The sequence below is a fragment of the Malaclemys terrapin genome, chromosome 1 (assembly GCF_027887155.1).
Source record: "Malaclemys terrapin pileata isolate rMalTer1 chromosome 1, rMalTer1.hap1, whole genome shotgun sequence".
In the NCBI taxonomy this organism is placed as follows: domain Eukaryota; kingdom Metazoa; phylum Chordata; order Testudines; family Emydidae; genus Malaclemys; species Malaclemys terrapin.
The window spans coordinates 97,531,921-97,553,634 of NC_071505.1; the positions used below are offsets into that span (position 1 = coordinate 97,531,921).

The 21,714-nt window shown below is 42.8% G+C and overlaps 1 protein-coding gene across 4 annotated transcripts in view; it reads right to left on the bottom strand.

Annotated features, from left to right (window-relative positions):
* ABTB3 (ankyrin repeat and BTB domain containing 3) overlaps positions 1-21,714 on the bottom strand; it is a 282,735-nt gene that overhangs the window by 13,746 nt on the left and 247,275 nt on the right. For 2 of the 4 annotated variants that reach the window (XM_054032669.1, XM_054032660.1), the window contains 5 exons: positions 21,397-21,617; positions 18,595-18,773; positions 10,241-10,312; positions 2,942-3,047; positions 2,035-2,137 (listed from right to left, as the gene is read on the bottom strand). In XM_054032669.1, the coding sequence (XP_053888644.1) occupies positions 2,035-2,137; positions 2,942-3,047; positions 10,241-10,312; positions 18,595-18,773; positions 21,397-21,617 (681 nt within the window). The remainder of the gene's footprint in view (positions 1-2,034; positions 2,138-2,941; positions 3,048-10,240; positions 10,313-18,594; positions 18,774-21,396; positions 21,618-21,714) is intronic. The other 2 variants (XM_054032688.1, XM_054032679.1) reach the window with 1 other exon arrangement.

Consider the following 21,714-nt stretch of genomic DNA (forward strand, 5'->3'; position numbering starts at 1 on the left):
TTGGCCTAGACGAGGGACAGACTTAAGCAAGGGTCTAAATGCTTTCCTGAATCAGGGCCTGAATGCACACCTTCATGCACAGGACAGCTAAGCAAGGACAGCAAATGTGCAATGTTCCCAATGAGTCATACCTTTGTTTTCGAAGGACTGCCTTTTCAACGTACCTCTGCTAAGTCTGGCAGCTTGTGCTGGTGCTTTTTGTTATCAGGGACATATCTCCACTTAAAACTAGTCTGAGACCACCATTCAAATCACAACCAGCCAACAGATAATAAATGCTTTCATTCACAATCAGCACTGGCTATATTCAAGCCCGTACCTCAGAGCCGAAAGGCCCTGCATTACCAGTTCTCTGTGTCACTGAGTCCTCTTGTTTGCTATGTTTTTTGCCTTTGTTGCATCTCACAATATTCAGGATATCCTTGTTACTCTTGACATTGTATTTCATGACTCACAGCATTCTCTTGTATGCCTATCTTCCCTCTCAACGCTAATCCATGGCAGACAATGTAATTTCTTGATTGATTGCTGTATTAGGGCTGAAACAGAGTGTGTGTGTGTGTGTGTGTGTGTGTGTGTGTGTGTGTGTGTGTGTGTTATTTTAATTAGGCGTTGACAGCCAAATAATTATTAATTATCTCCTCCACATACAGGAAAAGACAGCTGAGAATCATGAAATGGCAGTCTACAACATTTTATCTGAGAAGGGTGATATACACAGAAACCCTCTCAATTATATTTTCTTTGTAAATCCAGCTCCAGGTTCCTTATACTTGTTTTTAGGTATCTGCATTTAAAGGTGTGTTTTCTAGATAGCAGGAAATTGTGTTCTAGGTTAATACACCGCTACCTCGATATAACGTGACCCGATATAACATGAATTCTGATATAACGCGGTAAAGCAGTGCTGCGGGGGGGAAGGGGGAGCGGGGCTGCGCACTCTGGTGGATCAAAGCAAGTTCGATAGAACACGGTTTCACCTATAACGCGGTAAGATTTTTTGGCTCCCGAGGACAGCGTATACCGAGGTAGAGGTGTAATTCAATTCTGGGGGGAGGGAGGGGTTGAGGAGTACCTTACCCCAGCTCCTCCCTGCTCTCCAAGGGATACTTGCACGTTTGGACTTCAAGTGCCACTATTTTTCTCTCAAGAGTTGGGAAGTATAATAGACAAGCAAAAGATTTTCCCACTCTCCGAAGCTGTAACCCAAACCTTCCACCCAATGCGTGGTTAAGACAATGGGCTGGATTCATCATAGATAGTAGTGATGAAATCCTGCCTCACTGAAGCCAATGGGAGTTTTACCATTGTCTTTAACAGGACCAGAATTTCATCCCCAACCTTTTCCAAAAGTTAACCCATAGAACCTCCTTCCCTTTTCTCAAAAGAGACCTTCTCCCACTTAGCTCTTCCTTGTTCCATTCCCCCAATTTCCATGCAAGAACCCCAACCCTCTGCAAGTGGGTACTGAGTCTCCTGATATCCACATGACTTATCTCCCTGCTGGACAGCCTTTCAGCATGGAACTGCTACAGGCTCAATGTCAGTTTTTCTTATGTGTGAAGCAAGGGGAGGGATCTGGCAAGGCAAGCCACCTATGTAGGCTGTGGAAGAAGGGGAGATTTCCAGAAGTGGGGCACATATGATGGGAATGGCTCCACCCAGGAATTCCAACCTGGAACTTCCTCCTCTTCCCAGAGATCCTCCCTCCATCCCCCAAACCTTAAAAAAATGGACATTCCTGAAAGTTTAAAACGTGTGTTTGTCGACGCATTTTGAATGTGTCCACCACCATACCGTCTACCGTAGGTGCCTCTGGAATGCCCAGCATCCTAAGGGTTAATGAACAAATGGCATTTCTAGTTGTTACATCCTTAACATAGATCAACAGCACTCAGTTCTGGGGGTAATTACAGAATTTCCACGTTCACAGAAAAGTCTGAAGCCCATTACCTGAATCATTAGTGCCAACAAATCTCAACAGAAAAGATCAAATTATTTGCATTTATTAAAAAAATACACCTGTACATTTACCTTGGGGATGCAGTAAATAGTAACACTCGATGTGCATAAAATGGTCTTCCTTCCACCAGAAATGTAACATCTGACATCTCTTTATTGTTAAGAAAATGGGGATCTGGAATCACAAAAGGAAAAGAAAAACTTTAGTCGGGAACAGGTGAAAGGTATAGAAAGCATTTTCCTGTTTTTGTGAGAAAAGACAATGGCTTAAGGGGATATGTTTTTAAATGAGAAAAGGCTGTGAAGCTGGTTTGAATAGTCTGAGGTGGAAGATATGTACATATTCTAACAGAATCTATACAAAGGCAATTCAAAAACTCTGACAGTCATTTTTATCTCATATAAGATGACAGCCATCCATCACATGCAGGTCATTCTAGACTTTGGGTGAACTTTGAACAGCTCCCTAGTCCTGTTTTCCCTCTGCACCTAGTGACATCTGTACCTAAGCAGACACAAGGGCCCCGATTCTCATGTACATTAAGGCCCTTTGACACCACTCTGGCTGTGTGGCCTGAGTGTAAAGGAATCAGACCCCAAAGTAACTTGCAAAACTACAGGCCCAATCCTGGGCATCCAAGACACCTATCGATTTCAATGGAAATCTGAAGTGAGTAAGAAATGCAGGATTGAGCCCCTAGACTAGTTTTTCCAATTCTGCATTTTACAGTTAGGTGTGCTCTGTCTTCTGGCCATAACGACTGCCTAGTACATAGAAGAATGCAGCGGCTTCAGAGCATTCAAAACTGAAATCACATTTCTGATGCCAGAGGTCTTGCAGCAATGCTTAGAAACCCAAAGACTGACTTTATTTCAATCATTTTCATTAACGTTTGCCCTCTTTCCTTTCTTTTGCTCTCTCCAAATCCTAGGACAGCTCTCTGTGAACATTGTGATCTGCACCTCACCTCAGACTTACCTAAACGAGAGGTCTGCTTTCGTTTGATTTCAACAAGCTTTGGAATAGGATAAGGTCCATAGCAATGAGTGAAAATGACAGACAGTTGCTGACTTATCACTTCATTCTAAACAAAAGAAATAAATACAAAGTATAAGATTGTGGATTAACAGGTACAAGCTCCAATAATTCCCGAGAGTTCCCTCAATAGTGCACAATTCTAAGGTAAACAAATTGTGGTCACCAAAAGCTCTATCAAAAGATTTGATTTACAATTATTAATTCTTCTTAGCCAATCCCCCATTATCCACTTTTTTATTGTTGCTCCCTCCCAATATGCATCACTTAAATGAAAAACTCCTCTACCAGAAGCCTTTTTTTATCCAGATAAATTTCATATCAATTGCTCCCTTCAGATATACAGAGTTCTACTGAAATATGGATTTAATTTCATTATTAAAATTCATTCTTACTGTCAAATGAATAAGCTGGCTTTTTAAAATGGTTTCTTTCTTTCTTTTTTTTTTTAGGAGAACAAAAGTTACTAAATAAATACATTTGCAATGTGAGAATGCTCCTGAAAACAGACCCTGCTTTGTATGTTGATAGCTGTTTTATAGCTTGTAGTATAATCTCTTAATTCAATTCTAGTTATGTCTTTGATGTAATTTTGTATCCTTTTCACTGGTATTTACCCTATTGGAGTTACTCTAGCTTCTGTAAACAAGGAAGGATTGTCTAATGATTCAGCCACTAACCTGAGTCTTGCAGCCGGATTCAGTTCTTGGCTCTGCCACAAGTTTCCTGTGTGATCTCGGGCAAGTAATTTACAGGTAAATTTTCCAAAATGTCTAAGTGCCTTAGAAGTTTAAGTCCTATTTTCAAAGGTTTTTAGGTGCTTAAAGATGCAAATAGGCGCCTAGTGGGATTTTCAAAAGTGCCTAGGAGACTAACAACCACCGGTTTCAATGGGAGTTAAGTGCTTTGGAAAATCCCACTAGGCATCTTTAGGCACTTAAATACCTTTAAAGAGCCAGTCCTTCAGCCTTTAGAAGCCTAAATCTCACTGAAAGTCAATGGGACTTTGGCTCCTAAGTGCATAAATTCCTTTTGAAAATGGGACTGTATGCTTCTGAAAATGCCAGTTTCTGCTGGTGAAAACAGGGGCAGCTTCACTGAAGTTAATGGGCTACTAGCCAATTAACATAAACAGAGACTATGGCCCTTAATCCCTCTGGGTCTCAGTTCCTACCTGTAAAATGGGGATAACTGTACTTCCTTGCCTCACAGGGATGTTGCAAGAATAAACGCATTAAAGATTGTGAGGAGCTCAGATACTACAGTGATGGAGGGCACAGAAATAGCCAGGTAGATATAAAATAAACATAACATTAAAAATGTGAGTTGTTCAAATTCTATATTTAAAATATCTGCATGGTGCATAGAACAGAAAGTGAAGCTTTAATTCCTAAGCACATTTTATTGAGCTCTGGAAATAGTCGCTCATTCCTTAACTTACATAAAATATTAGGTGATGTGGCAAAGATATTGGAACAACTGTTCTAAAGTATCGATTAGTATAAGAAAAATACATAGGGTCAAACTGTGCCCTCGGATGTGTGCATGCACCTCCCCATGACTTCGAAGGAAATTGCACACAAGCACCCAAGGACAGAACGTGTCTCCTGTTACTTCAGACTTAATGCTAAGAGAAACATGCAGAAGTAGATTGCAATGGTACCAAGCAGCTCAGATTGTCAAAAAGGGTGAAATGTGTTTTTCACTGAAAACCTGAGCAGGGAGTCTGGCAATACAGCTCAAGAGACAGGAAAAACACTGCTGTTTTGCTTAAAAAAATTGGTGACAAGGACATCATTATACACTAGCATATCTGTATTTAGTATTTTTCATACAGAGTTTAGCAAAGCACTTTACAAAGAGTGTGAATCAGACGCCTAAGAGAAAAGGAAGGTTTAAAGCCAGATTTAAAGAGGAAAGCGACTGGGTGCCCTGCCTATGCTACTGATACAACCATGGTTCTGTAACTGGTTCATGACAATCATCTGACCCAATTACAACACACAAGACTGAGCTGCATCCACAGAGCAGGTTTTTTTTTTTTTTTTTTTTTTTGCAGCACTCCCATGTGTCAACCAAGATTAAGAATCCACATCTACCAGGCTGTCAAAGGTTGTTTGTATCAGTGGTACATGGGGAAATCTGGGCAGCTATCCCCATGTCCCTCACCAGGGGATAGAGTGTTTGGAGGACATGCACAGCAGTGGCACCAGCAGCACGTGGAGCACTGCACTCTGGGATGTGCTACCACACAGAGAACTGAAAAGGAGGTGGGACGGCCAACCTGGTTACACAGGCATTTAGGGGGTCCCATTTATACTGCAGAACATGGTGTGATAAATTGGTTACAGGAAGACTGTAACCAGCTTAGGACACTGACCCAGGCAAGTTTCAGAGTAACAGCCGTGTTAGTCTGTATCCGCAAAAAGAAGAACAGGAGTACTTGTGGCACCTTAGAGACTAACAAATTTATTAGAGCATAAGCTTTCGTGGACTACAGCCCACTTCTTCGGATGCATATAGAATGGAACATATAGCGGGTGGCTATATTACAACAGAAAAACTTCAAAAACAGACTCCAAAGAGAGACTGCAGAGCTAGAATTGATATGCAAACTAGACACAATCAACTCCGGTTTGAATAAGGACTGGGAATGGCTGAGCCATTACAAACGTTGACTATCTCCCCTTGTAAGTACTCTCACACTTCTTATCACACTGTCTGTACTCGGCTAGCTTGATTATCACTTCAAAAGTTTTTTTTTTTTTTTTTTTTTTTTTTTTTTCTCTTAATTAATTGGCCTCTCAGAGTTAGTAAGACAACTCCCACCTGTTTATGCTCTCTGTATGTGTGTATATATATCTCCTCATTATATGTTCCATTCTATATGCATCCGAAGAAGTGGGCTGTAGTCCACGAAAGCTTATGCTCTAATAAATTTGTTAGTCTCTAAGGTGCCACAAGTACTCCTGTTCTTCTTTTTGACCCAGGCAAAGCACTGTCAGCTGCCACAACTTATTAATCATATGGTATACAGACACAAACCACATCATGATGCTGTTGTGTCACTGACTACAAACTCGGTTAAAAGCTGTAGTGTAGACTGGGCCTAAGTTACACTACCTGGCTGTGCAATAGATTTACACATTGTATACCAATTAAGAAAAGTGGAGTGGGGCGGGGGGCAAAAAGAGAGAGGGAACAGAGGTAGGAGCAAACGAGTTCTGACTCATGGAGTTGTGCAGGCCAGGCTGGTGTGATGAAGAACAGCTCGTAGATGATATAGGTCACACAAGTAAGTCACACAGCTCCTCAAATAAATGACATGGGATGCACATATGAAAACAAATCACACAGGTGCTTATGTGTCTGATTTTGGAGTTTCTGATCTTTCCTGGGATCGCAGATTTATAGGAAAGAGATCTTACAGTTGGAAACTCCATCCCATCCTGACGGACGAAGACCTGGCCTCAGTTATTCCTGCCTTCACCACTTCTCGGCTGGACTGCAGCCATGTGATATACCTAGGCATGCAGCAGTTAGCACTTAGGAAACTCCAACGAGTTCAGAATGCTGCAGAGCGCCTCCTCGGCAACACCAGCTACCGTGAGCACCTGGCTTCTGCTCTCTATACTGGCCTCCCATAGAATACTGAATTAAGTTCAAGGTCTCGGTCCTTAACTTCAAAGCTCTCCATGTCTTCCAGGGCCCAAGGTCTCTAAAAGATCATCTAAGCTCTGGGATGAAGACCACGGTCGACAACTTCATTCCTTTGGCACAATGGAGCTTGCAACAATAAGAATAAAGCTTGTCTGTGCAAGAGACACAGATTTCTCCGGGGGTGTTCCGAGACTATGGAATGAACTCCCCAGGGAAATAAGGACCTCCGCAAACCTCACCACTTTCCACGCCAAGTGCCAGGTGCATTTTTTTGACCTTGCCTTCTCTTACATAAACACAGAGTAACAGGTGTGTATATATATAAACCCATACGCTACCAAAACAAGACACTCCATTGCACCCGTTTCTCCCTCTAGGAGAGGCTGAGAGAACAAACAACACATGACAGATGCACAGTCACATGGCTTAATGCATTGCTGGAAGGCATTCAGATACTACACTGATGAATGCACCATAAAATTCTATATAAAGAGTAGAATATAAGAGAAAGCAAAAACCAAACGAATCATTCTATTTTACACGGTGTGGAACTTCATATTTGTAGTACTGTCAGTAGTTTTCATTTTGGGGGAAGTCCAGACATATGGTTGGTGTTGACAAAGTCAGTAGTTCACAAGATCAACAGACAGTTGAAAGGCCAAAAAATTGCTAAGCTGAAAAGACGACAGGAGGGTAAGTCACTGCTAGTTCAGATTCATGGTTCCCAAACAATAAGTTTTCACCAAGGACGTGGAGGGGAAAGGGGAAAGTCATTATAACAGGGTAGCTCAGACTCCTACACACATGCTGGCCTTTGAGGGATGGGGATACTGGATATGATCTCTGAAGCCTGCAGATTTTAACAATAAACCAGACAGGAAGAAGCAGCAGAGAGGGTAGATAAAAGGGAGCCTTTGTCAGAGATGGAAGTCTATGATCCTGGGCTGCTGAGTAATAAATAGCTTTCACAGAGGAACTTAAGGCCAAATTCTGCTCTTGGATGTGTGTGGGGGGCTCCCATTGAACTAACTGGGAGCCAAGCACAAGCAACGAAGAACAGCACTTGGCCCATTAAAATTGCCATATTGGAAGAGAGAAACAATCCAGTAAGTCCAGCATTCCTTCAGACAGTCACCTTAACTGGATAGTTCAGTGTCTGCCATGGTTACTAAGCCCACCCCGTGAAACACCTGCACAGTCATGCAACACTATGGGAGGAAATTCTTCTTTACCCCATCGGATCAGCTTATCTCTGTCACCCCACCACTTGATAAGAAAGTAAAGGCTGCAGGAGCTTCTTTTGTCTAGGATGACATTGAAATTGAAGGATCAAACAATTTGTCTTTTTTTTCTGCAGTCTGATGTTGGAAAGATTTTGCTGCCAGCATGTGTGATGCTGAGAACTGGACCGAGGCCAACCTCCTTTCATACACGGGTATTCGGTTGCTGGCGAGGCAAGTTGGGTGTGTTTCTTTATGGTATGAGAGGGAATACAGTTTGACATTGGATATAATGAGGATATTACCCAACCGAAAGGCAAGAGGGAACAACAGCTCATCCACTTAATGGAGATGGTATTTCTGGTAGGGAAGCAGTAAGAAACTTTGCTTTGTAGGGACAGAGGCAGTTTTCTGCCTTAACAGCATTCTTCAGAGGAGATCGAAAGCAATTTGCAATATTTTGTGAATATATTGCATTGAATTGGTTGGAGGGAAGAATGAGTCTCTCTGTCTAGGCAAAGCTGAAGCCTTTCAAGCTCCCTGAGCAGAGACCCTTTGCTCACTGTTCTGGAGCAGAAGAGGGAAGATAGAACCAGCCAGTGGGCTGTATGTATCGATGGTCTTTCATAACCCCCTTTGCTGAAGGTCTGTGGCAGTGCTCAGCAAAGGCTACTCCACACAGTTTGCTCCTTAGAGTTCCCTGCCTCAACCCATCCCATTTTATGGCCCGATCGTGCAAGGTGCTGAACTCCCTTCACTCACATTTACTTCTGAGAGCTATTGAGGGTACTCAGCCCTTCTTAGGATCACAAACCCAAGAGAGAATCGTAATAGGGGGAACATTGGTTTATTGTGTCCAGTTAGGTTAAAATTCAACTCTTCTCTTTCTTTCTGACTTCTAAGAAACTTGTCCATGCCCTGAGCTTCTCCTATAGCTTCTTCCATTCCCATGTTGCTTTTCTCCAGTCTGTCCAAAACGCAGCTGCTAAGATGGTCGATTAGACCATATCACTCCTATAACTCCCTCCACTGGCTTTGTAACAAATTATGTTTCTTGTCCTGTCCTTTGAAGCCCTGCACATCTCTGCCCCAGACTATGTTTTGGATCTGGTTTCTAATCACATCCCCTTCCCCCAAGCCCCATCTATGCCAGTCTCCCCATCACGTTGGCTCCTTCTCCTGCTATTGGTTCCTGCTAAACCCAATGTGCTAGGCCCTCAAATCCCTCCCAAAGACTCACTTTGACACCAGGCCCCCAAACACTAATTTACAGTAGTCACATACCTTATAAACAGAAAAGTAATGTTCTAAGGTAACAATTATTCAGGGTCTCTCAGTCTCTGCCTTTTAGCAGAGACATGGCACAGCTCAGGGGAATATGGATGTATGCAAAGGTGCCTTTAAGCCACTTTTGCTTTCTTGGATTTTGGGGCTGCTGGGAGCCTGACTACACCTGGCAAAACATACAGCAGCCTGAAGGCTTCTCTACACTATGCTGTTTCTCCATAGCCCCAGTGGATAATTCCAGCAGTGGGCGCTCAACAGGGTGTACCAATCCATTGAAAAACCAGTCAATGCCAGGCAGAGGTGCCCCTGAATAATTACTCTACCCAACACCCCTCACCACCATAAAAGGATAATATGGAGTTAAGTGGTGCAGAAGCTGTTATGTGGGCCTCCAATGTCTGAATGAACATCCCCACTTTAGTAAGAGATTTTCTTTGCCATATCTCTATGAACCTTTTCATCCTTCCCTAGGTATTTCTGGTCAGGTTCTGCAATAGAATTCACTTTTATTAGCTGCATCAAAACTGGTTAAATGTCACTTCAGAGGCCTGCTCCTAGATGATTAAGTAGCATACACATTATTACTATTAGTCAACAACTGTAATGTAGGGAAGCCCTAGAAGTTGGCTGTACAGTTAGAGGCAATGAACTGCATAACAAAATAGGTTTTATTAGCACTGGATGCAAGCCCTTGCATGGCAAAATGGAATTAATCACAGGTGATGCTCGGAAAACTGCCAAGATTCTGTTTCAAAAGGTTCTTTATATCACAGCCATGCATTGTGTACAGACACCTCAGCTCCAGGAGCTGAGTCTAATCCCTGGGTGATAAACCAGAAGAGGGCAGACATATCATAGAAACAGTGCATCCAGACTCTGACAACGCAGGTGTCACATACACAGCATTTTTTTAAAACTGTGAAACTTCTGCTCAAATATCCTGTGGGTGAAGTACAGCTAAGAATGTGAACAGAAGGCAGTAAAATCAAACCCGGGTTAGTATGAATATGAATCTATGCTACAAAAACATGACGACACTGAGTTAATAATCTGTTATTAACATGCCACTCTGTACCTGATGTTCACGTCTCACATGGAGAATGCAAGATGTACATGTGTGGAGGACTTGGGTCCTGGTTATTCTGAACTGTTTAGACACAGAAGTACTGAAAATGATGATAGGCAACACTACAGAACACTGCAATTACTAGAGTGTGGTGAAACCTGTTTTAAGAGACCATCCAAGGGCCCAGAAAAAAGATCCATCACCTACTTATCTGAAGTTCAGACAACATTGCACTAGTCATCTTGGGGATTCTTTAAAATGGTCACTGTTGATGGCCATGGATCACTTAGAGGTGGTCCTTAGAGCAGGTTACACTGTATTTTTCTTCTTGATGAACATTACATAATTTTACAATACAAAAAATAAAATGAAAATTGTGATCTCCTCCAGTCCCTACCTCCTGCCAGAAAGAGCTTGTCATTCTGTATGTGATTGATCCTAGAATACAACAGCATGCATCCAGGCACTGCTAAGAGATGAAGGGCCCTTGGGTGGGTGCACAGGGACACTGGGGATGAAAAGAGTATTCCTGCCCCACCCCATTATTTAGGATCAACCACAAGCTGGAGTCCTTGGACTGTCCCTAGCACAAAGACAGCTTCGGGCTAGTGCCCCCATTGGACCTAACCTCTACAAAGAAGGGAAAGGAGGGGCAGTGAGAAGATGGGGACCATGGCTTAGAGCTGGTTAGAAAATGTTGGCTTTTTTTTTTTTTTTTTTTTCCCCCTCCCATAGAAAACTTTCATTTTTCAGAGTAAATTTGAAAACCAAAATATTTTGACTTGGAACTCCTGCTGCGGTGCCTCATGTTCCCATTCTCCTCTACAGGGTGGGCTCCCATGGTTGGACTACAACTCCCATGATGCACCATGATCTCCTCTCTTGGACACGGGAGGTAGTGCATCATGGGAGTCTGTGACCATAAGGAACATACCTCCAGCCAGGGAGCCCAATACATAGAGGAGAATGGGTACATGAAGTAACCAAACTACAACTCCTACAAGGCACAGTGGCGGCATTTCCAAATTAGAATATTATGGTTATCAGTCAAAATACATTCATTTTCAAGAGCTTGATGTTTTGAAAGAATTTCAAAATATTCTGTGGAAAGCAGAAACTTTTTGTGAAAAATTTTGTTTTTGTCAAAAACCCAAGTTTCTGTTGAAAAACAGTTTCAATGGGAAAATTTCAACCAGCCCTACATGGGCCTTTCCTTCCTTCCTATCCAGCAGAGTACTACAGCCTTGTAAGGCATGGCCCCTAGGACCTCAGGGAGATACACTGCCTCCTGGATCTTCCCCTAGGGCACTGGGGTTAACTCATCTTCACAAGCTGTGTTCTTCGGTTCGTCAATTTCAGGCCCTCACACTGAGGAAATTTTTCTAAAGGAGACCCACTTGATTATACTCTGTTCAGTGCAACATACAGTACATCCGGCTTCCTCATCCTCCAACCCAACATCTTGGATTGTCCATGGCCTACTGGGGAACTTTAAGATTTCCAGAAGCTGTGACTGGCCCTTCACTTTAACTGAAATGGGGAGAGGAGTGGAAGAAAAGAGATCAACAGCACCTGCTGAATTGGCCAGAATGTTGGAATACTCTGAGCAACCTCCCCCAGAAATTTGTTTTAAAATAGATGAAACTTGGCAGCACAGTAATAGGACACCCATCTCCTCCTCTTCCTCTCTTTGTTAAGTTTCAATTTATAATTATTCTCCTACTTGATGTCAGATATTTCAGGGCTTTCCTATTGTGCCTGTTGCTTCCAGACACATGAAAATTGTTTTCCCAATAGTTAATGCTTCTTGCCAGAAGCTCATAAGTGCTGTTATTTCTGAAGGGATTATAGATATTATAGAAATGTAGAGCTGGAAGGGACCTCCAAAATTCAAGTCCAGCTCCCTGTGCTGAGGCAGGACTAAATAAATCTAGACTATCTTTCGGCAAAAGTTTTAAAAGCACATAAGTAACTGAAGAGCCTAAGTCCCATTGACTCTCAGTGAAATGTAAGCTCCTGAGTCACTATTGAAAATGGGACTTAGGCACCTAAATCACTTAGACATTTTTGAAAATGTTGTCCTTCATCTCCCATTTCTGTTTGTTGCCTTTTTCTCTTTTCTCCTCCACTCCTTCATCTTTGATCTCAACTTCTATTCTTTTTTTACATGTTTCCACACCCACACCTCTCTTTGTCTATCTTCTATTTTATCCACTGTCCTTGACATCTCCCTCCTCCCGTTATCTTGTTCATCCACCTAGCTGTAACTGTTCAGGCTTAAGTGTCCAGATTCTGATCCAGGGATGGATGGAATTAATTGTGATTCCTAGAAATCCATTTATGTGCTTAAAATAAAGCTGATTATTGTTCAAAAATTGATTGTTACCTACTGTGTACAGAATAGAGCTGGTCAAATGTTTTTTCAAATTTTCAACAAAATTCATTGCAAATTTGTACAAATCTTTTTTTGCTATTTTTTGACCAGCTTAGAAAGTTGTTGAAATTTTTTGGAAATCTGAAATTTTGAGGAAACGGTTTTGTAAAACAAATCTGCATTTTTAGCCAACTCTACTACAAAGCCAGGTTAATAACCCACTTAATGGACTATGTCCTGGATAGACCGTGAACATCACCAGTAGGAACAACAGGGAAGTTACAGAATGCTACCAGGTTAGGTGAATGGGTGAAGGCCCTCCCAGAATGTTTCAAATAGTTTTTGTCTGGTCAATGCACCACCAGGAAACTGGACATTTGGAGAGTTTTCTAGTGTCAGGCCCTGATTCAGTAAAGTGTCTCTATTCATGACAGTTATTAAGTACAGGCAATGGGGTGTAAACATGTGCTTAGGTGCTTTTCTGAATTTGGGCTTCATATAGGATCCAATAGAGTGGCATATACCAGCCCCATGCCCACACTATGGAAGAGGCTAGGTGTAGGGGGCAGTGAGAAGGTGGCAGGGGCCAATATTTGGAATTTTTTTAAGATTCATATCTGAAAACTATCCCAAGACATCTAAAGACAATATGATATTAACATCCATGGACAAAGTATGCACTAGATGATGTCAGTTCTTTCTTTGGTACTGCTGACAACTTCTCTTGCTGTACTGCATGGAACTCTGGTGATTTTAATTTCAATCTTAGTTCAGAGCAAGCAGCATATTTGAGATCTGAGACCAAACATTCTCAAAAGTTTGGGAATGTTTAGATCTGGGGTTTTAGTTCAGACTCATCTTTAGTTTAGGCTCTAGGCTGTAGCTTTCTTCTCTGCTCATTACTAATAGCCATATTACAGTCAAACTCTGCTGGAACATCTCAGAGAGTTCACTTTTGTAAACAAGAAACAAAGAAAAGTCTCTTCATGGAGACATTTTTAGCACAGACTGGAGGAATGCACATATTCTGTAACAGGGCAGAATAATAATCCAAAGCCAGTTTTGCGTTACATAAACACCCATTTCTATTGGACAATAGAAGTTTCAATGAGAAGTTTTGTGAATTTTCTTTGGGTCTTGAACCACACAGCACAGAAGTGAACATACAATAATTCAGTGGCATCTCTTTCTCTCTTCTTCTACTTCTGCAATAACAAGTTCTCCAATACCTTGAGAGGGGTCAAAACTCTGCTTTCTGCTCTATATAGCATCTAAAGCTTATCTCAGGGCTGATAGCTTCTTACTGGAGTTATCTCCTTACCGTCTCCTTCTTCTGTCTGTAAACCACTCCAGTGGCTGGACATGAATTTGCCTGGTTAAGAGCCTCATTTTTCCCCAAAATGGCAACATTTTTCCTCATCCAAAGGACCAAGTCCTCTGGCAGACCACTACTTTACTGATAGGGTTAGTGTCGCAAGCTTTCCTGGTTATAGTGGCTCTCTTACAAATTGTCCTTTAAACTGTGGTTGTTCTCTCCGAGTTCTCCTCATCCTTTTTAGTGATACTGCCTTCTCTAGTACATCTTGTTCCTGGCCTGGGGAAGGGTTCATACTGACTGCCAGCATTCCCCCTCGGGGCTGGACACATGAATGATCTGTGCATTCTGATATTTCTGTCTCAGAAGCATGGAAATATCACTGGATTATGCATTTGCTAAAAGCGGGGAGATACTTAGAACCATAAAGGGAAATTAGGAGATCAACTCCCATTGAAAGTCAATGGGAGCTGGGTGCCTAACTTCTATTTGTGCTTTGGAAATCTTCCCCCAATTGTCTCAGTACATTTGCTAAAAATGTACGGACTGTTCTTCCCATGATTTCACTTTCTGAGAGGTAATGTTATCTAGGACTTCCACTCATCCGCACACCCCCACCTTGCCTGATTTACTAGTTTTTGTTTGCATACTTTGTTCCAAAGTTGGAGTTTCCAAAAATATGTTTTTCTGTCTGTGTTCAGCAGCAGCATTTCAGCATTGAAAGGGGAGCAGAGAATGCCAACTGCAACCAGCCAGCCAACCAGCCAAACCCTGACAGCAGTTCTGCCTTGCTGCAAACTTTCCATAGGAATGTTTGCATCTGGTTCCTAAAATCTGGATCCTGCTAGGGAGTGGGCCAGAGTCCCAGAGGGACGCAGGTCCAAGTTCTGACATTCTGCAGTGTGGATGCAAGTCAAGCCGTAGACCCAGTCTGCCTAGTGCAGTATGGATGTGTTAGCACAGCTGTGAGACCTGGGTCCAGCAATTGCAAACCCAGATTTACAATGCAGTGTGGACACTTAAGGACAGGCTTTAAACACCAAGTTCACAAGCCCAGTTCCCACTGTCCTGGGCTTACTGTGCAGTGTAGACAAACTCTAGGCGGCTTGGGAACTTCTAGGAATGTTTCCTCATGCAGCAGCTCAATTTGTGTGAGGGCAAGGAAGGTCTTAGTGGCCGAAGTACAAGAATGGGAGTAACCAAAACCCATTTATTTTCATGGCTCTGTCCCCGTGATTCTGGGAAAGTCACTTAGACCTCATTTTTAATAAGTGGCCACTGATCTTGGGTGCTTCAACTTCTAGGTGCCCAATTTTAGACAGCTTGGGCCTGACCTTCAGAGGTGTAGAGCACCCTGCAGCTTCCCATGGTGAACATTTGGCTGCATGCCTCTCTGTGCCTCAGTTTCTCCATTTGTAAAACAAGGATAAGGTTGTCCTATCTCTCAGGGGGATAATGAGGCTCAATTCATTAATGACTGAAATTACTGGATGGATGGAACTATTTAAGTGCAGAGTGTTGCTACACTTAAATATAAATTGTCACTCAAGTACAATACACCTGGAATCATGATATGCATCATATGGGACCTAATATTTTATATTGACCAAGAAATTTTTAGTGACTTCTGTCTGCTGGTTACTTATTTTACCTTTATTTTTCCCCACCACACTTGTTAAGGAAATGTTTGGGGCCAGCCTGTGGTATTTAGCAAAAGAGGCATAATCCCTCCCTGAGCTCACAGAACACAGGGGAGGGCATGTCCCTTTGGATAAATCATACTCCCCTCTCTGCAGCTGCCTGACTCTACAAATTGGGGGGCAGGATCTGAACCATAGGCCTGCTTCTTCCCCACCCCTTTAGGTATGGATTTCCATCCTTGGGTGTGCATGGAGGGAACAGTCTCTAGCCCTGGCCCTTGTATGGAGTATGCAAGTGGGGTGGGAGGCTCCTTGAACCAATACCTTTCCCCACAGCTCTCCCACGCCATGACCAGGGACAACTTAGCTCTTTTTGTAGGATCTTTCTCCTGGAAAACTTCTAAAGGTTCCTTGTTTCCTTCCAATATTCTTAAGTCCCTTTATTTTCTGTTTTACCAAAACTTTCCTGGGTTTTACAAAAGCCATTATTCAGTTTTTACTGATCTTCACCCACATTTTGGAAATGCCAGAACTCTCCAGACCCAGCTCCCTGCTCCAGAAGGAGAGATGGTGGCTCAGCAGCCTGGACCACCCATCTCTCCTTCTGGAGTTGGAAGCCAGGGCAGAACTGCCGGAATGAGTTGCTGGTGTACATTCCGTTGTCCGTCCCATGCCCACCACATACACGTTACTAGCTTTACAGACAGCACAGATAGTTGTTAGCATTCAAAGCAAATAAAAGTTAGAGGACTACTTTTCTTGCTAAAATGGACTGAAAACGAAAAGCTGTATCTGACTACATTTCAGAATAAAAGGGGCTTTCCTGAAAGTTTAAAAAGACACAAAAGCAGAAGAGAGTGATATCTACCCTATCTGATATTTATTCTGGAAAACTCCTAAGATTTTGTTTCTGCACCAATTTTCATTGATTTTTTAACTTTTGTAATAAACACTAATAAATTCCCAAGAAATTGTAAACAAAATGAACACTGAAAACAAAGGTCCTTAGACATACTGTATATGTTCTAGCCTTTTTTCTGCAAAGGAGCTGTTCACAAGAGCCCATTTGGACAAGGCCATGGCAATAATTCTTGCCATTGGCAGACATCTTGTAAGTCTTTACAGTGCCACAGAATGATTCACTGTACAGTTAAGAATATGAAATGATATGTGTGTATATATCACACAATCATAGAATATCAGGGTCGGAAGGGACCTCAGGAGGTCATCTAGTCCAACCCCCTGCTCACAGCAGGACCAATCCCCAACATATAGTGTGGAGGCAAGTTGGATAGCATGGAATTTCTATCTTACTGGCTTTTTCTGCTATTTCAGTTGTCGTCGTCGTCCGTCCGTCCCCCCCCCCGCAGCAGTTTGGCTTTAAAGTGAACCCAAAACAGAACAAGCTGGTTCTGCTTTGCTACAATGCCTCCTACAAGACAGAGACTCCTGAAGACCTATTCTGATATATCAGAGGGGTATAATTCTGTCTAAATAAATTATTTTAAAGCTGCCCACATAAAAACCACTGGCTTTGGCTGTAGTCACTCAAGAAAACAACAATTTATCGTATCCCTCATCCCAGATTAAAGTTCCTAAATAATCTCTGTAAAGGCTACAGTCAAATTAGTTTTATTTCATCTTTCAAACTGAATAGCAACTTGCTGTCCAGTGTTGGATAAATATGCATTAGGCCCATTGAGGGATCCACACGTTCCAGGATTTAAAATTATTTCCTCAAAGCTATTTCCAGAATCCTCCACAGATACCTATCCAGCATAAACTAATTCCAAAGTTGAAATTCATAGGAGCTAGGGGCAGGATGATTTCAATAACAGGCCCTCGCCCCTGGAATTCATTCCTATTGGAGCCCAAGCCCTGGACACTTTTGGAGTGGAATGTAAGAAACATCTGTGTCTAGGTCTCCGACTAACTGCTAGTTCCACAATCTTTTCGTATTCAGTGAGTAGGTCAAAACCTTTGCCTTTTAACATTAACTAAATTGCTGCTGCAGATTATATGCTGCCTACATTGGTGTTCAGGAGGTAGGTGGGAAATGTTATTCACTCTCATGCTAAACACGCAACGGGAGCCTTATTAATGTGTATCATAATACAGCATTAAAATAATAAGCAAATAGTTTTGATATCAGACTCCTGCTGCTTCTCAATTTGGCCACTAAAATACTTGCTTCTTGTCAGTAATAGATTACGCTTGATTGGGGCTTTCTGGGAGAGGACTTGGTTGTGTTTTGAAGTCAATGGGAGCAGCAGGGAAGCTAATTTTGGCTGAATCAAGTTGGAAAAGAAAATATCCAGCCTTCATTGGGGGAAGATATTTCCACTTTCCCTGGACACCTGCCCCAGCTCTATTTTAGCTGAATACTTGTATGTACCTCACTAAAAGCTCGGCTGTCTGGGTCAGAAAAGGTCAGATTGAAGGAATGATATTGGAGGGAGGCAGCATTGGACATCAGGCCACCAAGATAGTGGAAGTTTTTTTCCACTGGGTTTTCAAAGGGAAAGAAATAGATATTCTCTGACCTAAATAGGTTGTGGGGTTGTGTAACTCCCCACAAAGCTTCCACATGGGGGGCAAAAAGGCTTGTGAGAGGATAATATTTGGATCTGAAAACTGGCTCAAGAAATCCAAAGGAAATATGAATATTAGCCTTGCTGTATGGCCCTAGAAAGCAAACTAGAGAGAGATACTAACTTTGGTTGACTCAGCTATCAACATCTCTTGCTGTACTACACTGACCCTTGTGACTTTAATTTTACCACTAGGCTTTAGCTTCTGTTGTCTCTCCAGCTCACTGTTAGTGTCAGTATTAAGCTGTCCTAGCAATAGATGTATATAGCGGTCTTTTTTTTTTTTTTTTTTAACCCACACATCTGCACTTGCAAACCAGGAAACAAATATAGAAAATCTCACACAGTGTAATGAGTTTCAGGAGAGCTGTGTAATATTGTAGGGATTTTGGTGTGTGTGTGGAGGTTGTGTTAATTTCTTCAAAATCCACAATTTCTCATACCTTACTTGCTTTCAGTATCTCAAACATCAAAGGCAACCCATGTGTGATGAGCTCCTCAGTGTACTCTTCCTCCTGAATGGATTTAAATTCCTTTAACAAGCATTGGATGAGAGGCCTTCTGTGCTGCTGAAAGGAAGTTCGCAAAGACTCCAACCATGTATGTAGCGTCCATGGAACTCCTGCACAAAAAGATGAATTTTAAAGGTGGGTGTATATTCCAGACCATCACAGAATGAGGCGTAGTTAATTTATTCTTTAATTGTGTGACTTTAGGGCTTGTGAACGGTGCCAAATTGAAAGCCCTAGAAATTGACCTCCTATTTACCCTACAAGTGCTGCCCATCAATATGCCGCAATCCTTATCTGCAGGGACACACCTCCAAGTATAAGAAGGTAGTTCAGACAGGTTCAATTCCCTGCTCTGCCACAGATTTCCTGTGTGACCTCAGGCAAGTCACTTAGTCTCAGTATGCCTCAGTTCCCCATCTATCAAATGAGGATAATAGCACTTCCCCATCTCACAGCGGGTGTTGGAAAGATACATTTATTACAGAGTGTGAAGTACTTTGAGACCTACTAATCATAAGTGCTGACTTTTGGTTTTGCCAGTGGGTGCTTTGTGCCTTCTGGTTTCACTGTGCACCATGTAAGTACTCCTGCCACCGACTGGTGGCTCATGGGTGCTGAGCACCCTCTATTTTTTTCAGCGGGTGCTTGAACCCCGGAGCACCCACAGAGTCAGCACCTATGCTACTGATGAAAAGTGCTATATAAGATCTAAGTAATATTATTTAGCCTCGCTGCTGAGCCAATTAGTGTACACTGCAGTGGTGTTTTCTGATGTCGACTTCATCTGGGAACTAGATTTATGCCACTGCACTCATTTGCAGTGGGCTACCAAAGAGCCATCAGATAGTAAAAACATTTAGTCACTGCCAACTTTGGCTGGATTTAAACCAGTGACCTGGAAAGGAAAATGTTTATATCCCCCTCATCACTCCTCCAAGCCATGCATCCTCACTTATGTTGATACAACATCAGGTGGCTAAGAAGGTTCTGTTTTTACACAGTTACTTGTCAGAGCAGAAGTGCACTTTAAGAATGTAAAAGAAATTGCTACCACACACTAAAGAATAAAACATGCAGTAGTAGAAAAAAGATAAATTAGTCCAAGTCATAATCATCAAGGAATGGATTGTAGACCAGCCTACGTGCCTGCGTGATGGCCATTATCTTGGCTGACACCAGGATTAAACTGATGACTTCCTGAATTAAAAGCATAAACTGCTACATCTTGAACTAAACAGTCAAGCCTCTTTACCTAAGGAGCTGTAACAGCTCATATCCTCTGGGGATCGGCACAGTGTGGGACCTGTAACACACACTCACCAATGGGTTACATTTGCAGAAGAGTGTGAGAGGAAATATACCCCTCCTCTCTCCTGTCCACACCCTGGACCTTGGGTCCTCATAGGTGCTGCATACCCACTACTCCCCTCCACCCCAACAAGAGGACAGGATCTCGAGTCCAACTCTCCCACTGCCATGAGATCCTTTCACATTCACTTAGTAGGAGGTGCTTTGCTAGACCAGTTGCACAACCATTCCATCCCTTTGTGTTTATGCAAACCTGTTATAGGTTGTAACTCAGAGTGGAAATCATGATCCATGTGACAGGATTCCAAGACTCAGCATTCTTGGATATGGTGCTCAGAAGCGTGTTTGGCAGCAGAAGTCTTTTGGCCTCTTACTGAGCACTGATTAACACAGGTGGTAAAACAGTCAACAACCGGAACAAAATGGTTTCCTTGAGCACTGACTGACTGGCCCTGGAGAGGGTGTTGGAAAGGGCCGTAGAGCTATGTGATTAGTATGCTGAGCAAATTCACTGCCTTTCTCCCCCGGGAGGGTCGCAAGCAGTAAAAGGGGGAAGGTTCTGTGACAGTTGGGAGGTTGCTGCTGGGAGGAGCGTGGTGTTTGGAAGCAGATGGGTGGTTGTGAGAGCTGGTGCATGAAGAGCTGGAACAGCTGCCCCAGAGCTGATGTTTTAGATGGACACCTAGCTAAGCAGAGGTGAAGAAGCCTGCTGGTGTGAGCCCTCCCTAGCAAATCATCCTTTCTTTTGAGTCAGGCATCAGAGTGCTTATTGGGAACCACCACGTGCCAGAGCCTACAAAGCCGAGCAACGGAAGCATTTTTAACGAATGAGTCATAGTGTGCCTGGCATTCTACCAAGAACTGGGTCTGAAAGGGCCTGGTCTATCAGCTCTCCAGCACCTCCGTGTGAGGGGGTGACTACAGCTGCAAGTAGGTCCCGCTCTGTGACTTACACCCAACTGCCTGATGTGCATCTGAAAAATGTTGTTTGAGTACGTCAAATTGGAGTAGGTGGCTGACACTCCGATTCCATTCATGATGGAACATAACAGAAAGAAACCTGTCTAAATGTATACGAGATTTGCCACATTTTGTGATGTGTGGCATACATGATTGTGAAGAAAAAAGCAACACACATGCCATGCAGGGAAGATTATCTTAGTCAGTCGTGGCTCGTCGGCATTAAAACAAAACTGACTCAATGGACCCTCCAAGAGTCACAGCTTTACACCCAGTTTGCACTGACTTACTCACCTCCCCCATTCTTCATTCCCACACACATGTGAAAGTCCCCCAATTATTGCTTTCATAAAAAACTCAGGAACATTCAAGTGTGGTCAGTGGGAGTGACAGGCATCGCTCCCACCAAAACATATGACAGTTGTCTCTCATGGGAGGTAAAGTGCAGATGACATCAAGACTGACCTATGCTCCTTATGTCAATAGTGACATCCACATATCCATGCTCGGCGCTGTGATACATGGCTTCTTTCAGTGCTTTCAGTTTGGCCTTGCTGTTGCGGCTGGCGCACAAAGGAGCTGGTGCAGCATCTGCCAAGTCAGTTCCCTCAGCCAGTATTTCCTCCAGGGACAGAATATCACTCTTCTCTTTCTCTGGCTGAGCAAGCAGCTTACGAAACACATTCCTGTCAGCCACAATGCAAGAGAGAGAGAAAATCAGAGTTAGCTACCGTTTTTTCCTTTTGCCTGGGATATTTTCTGTAACATGGCAGGTTTGGAAAC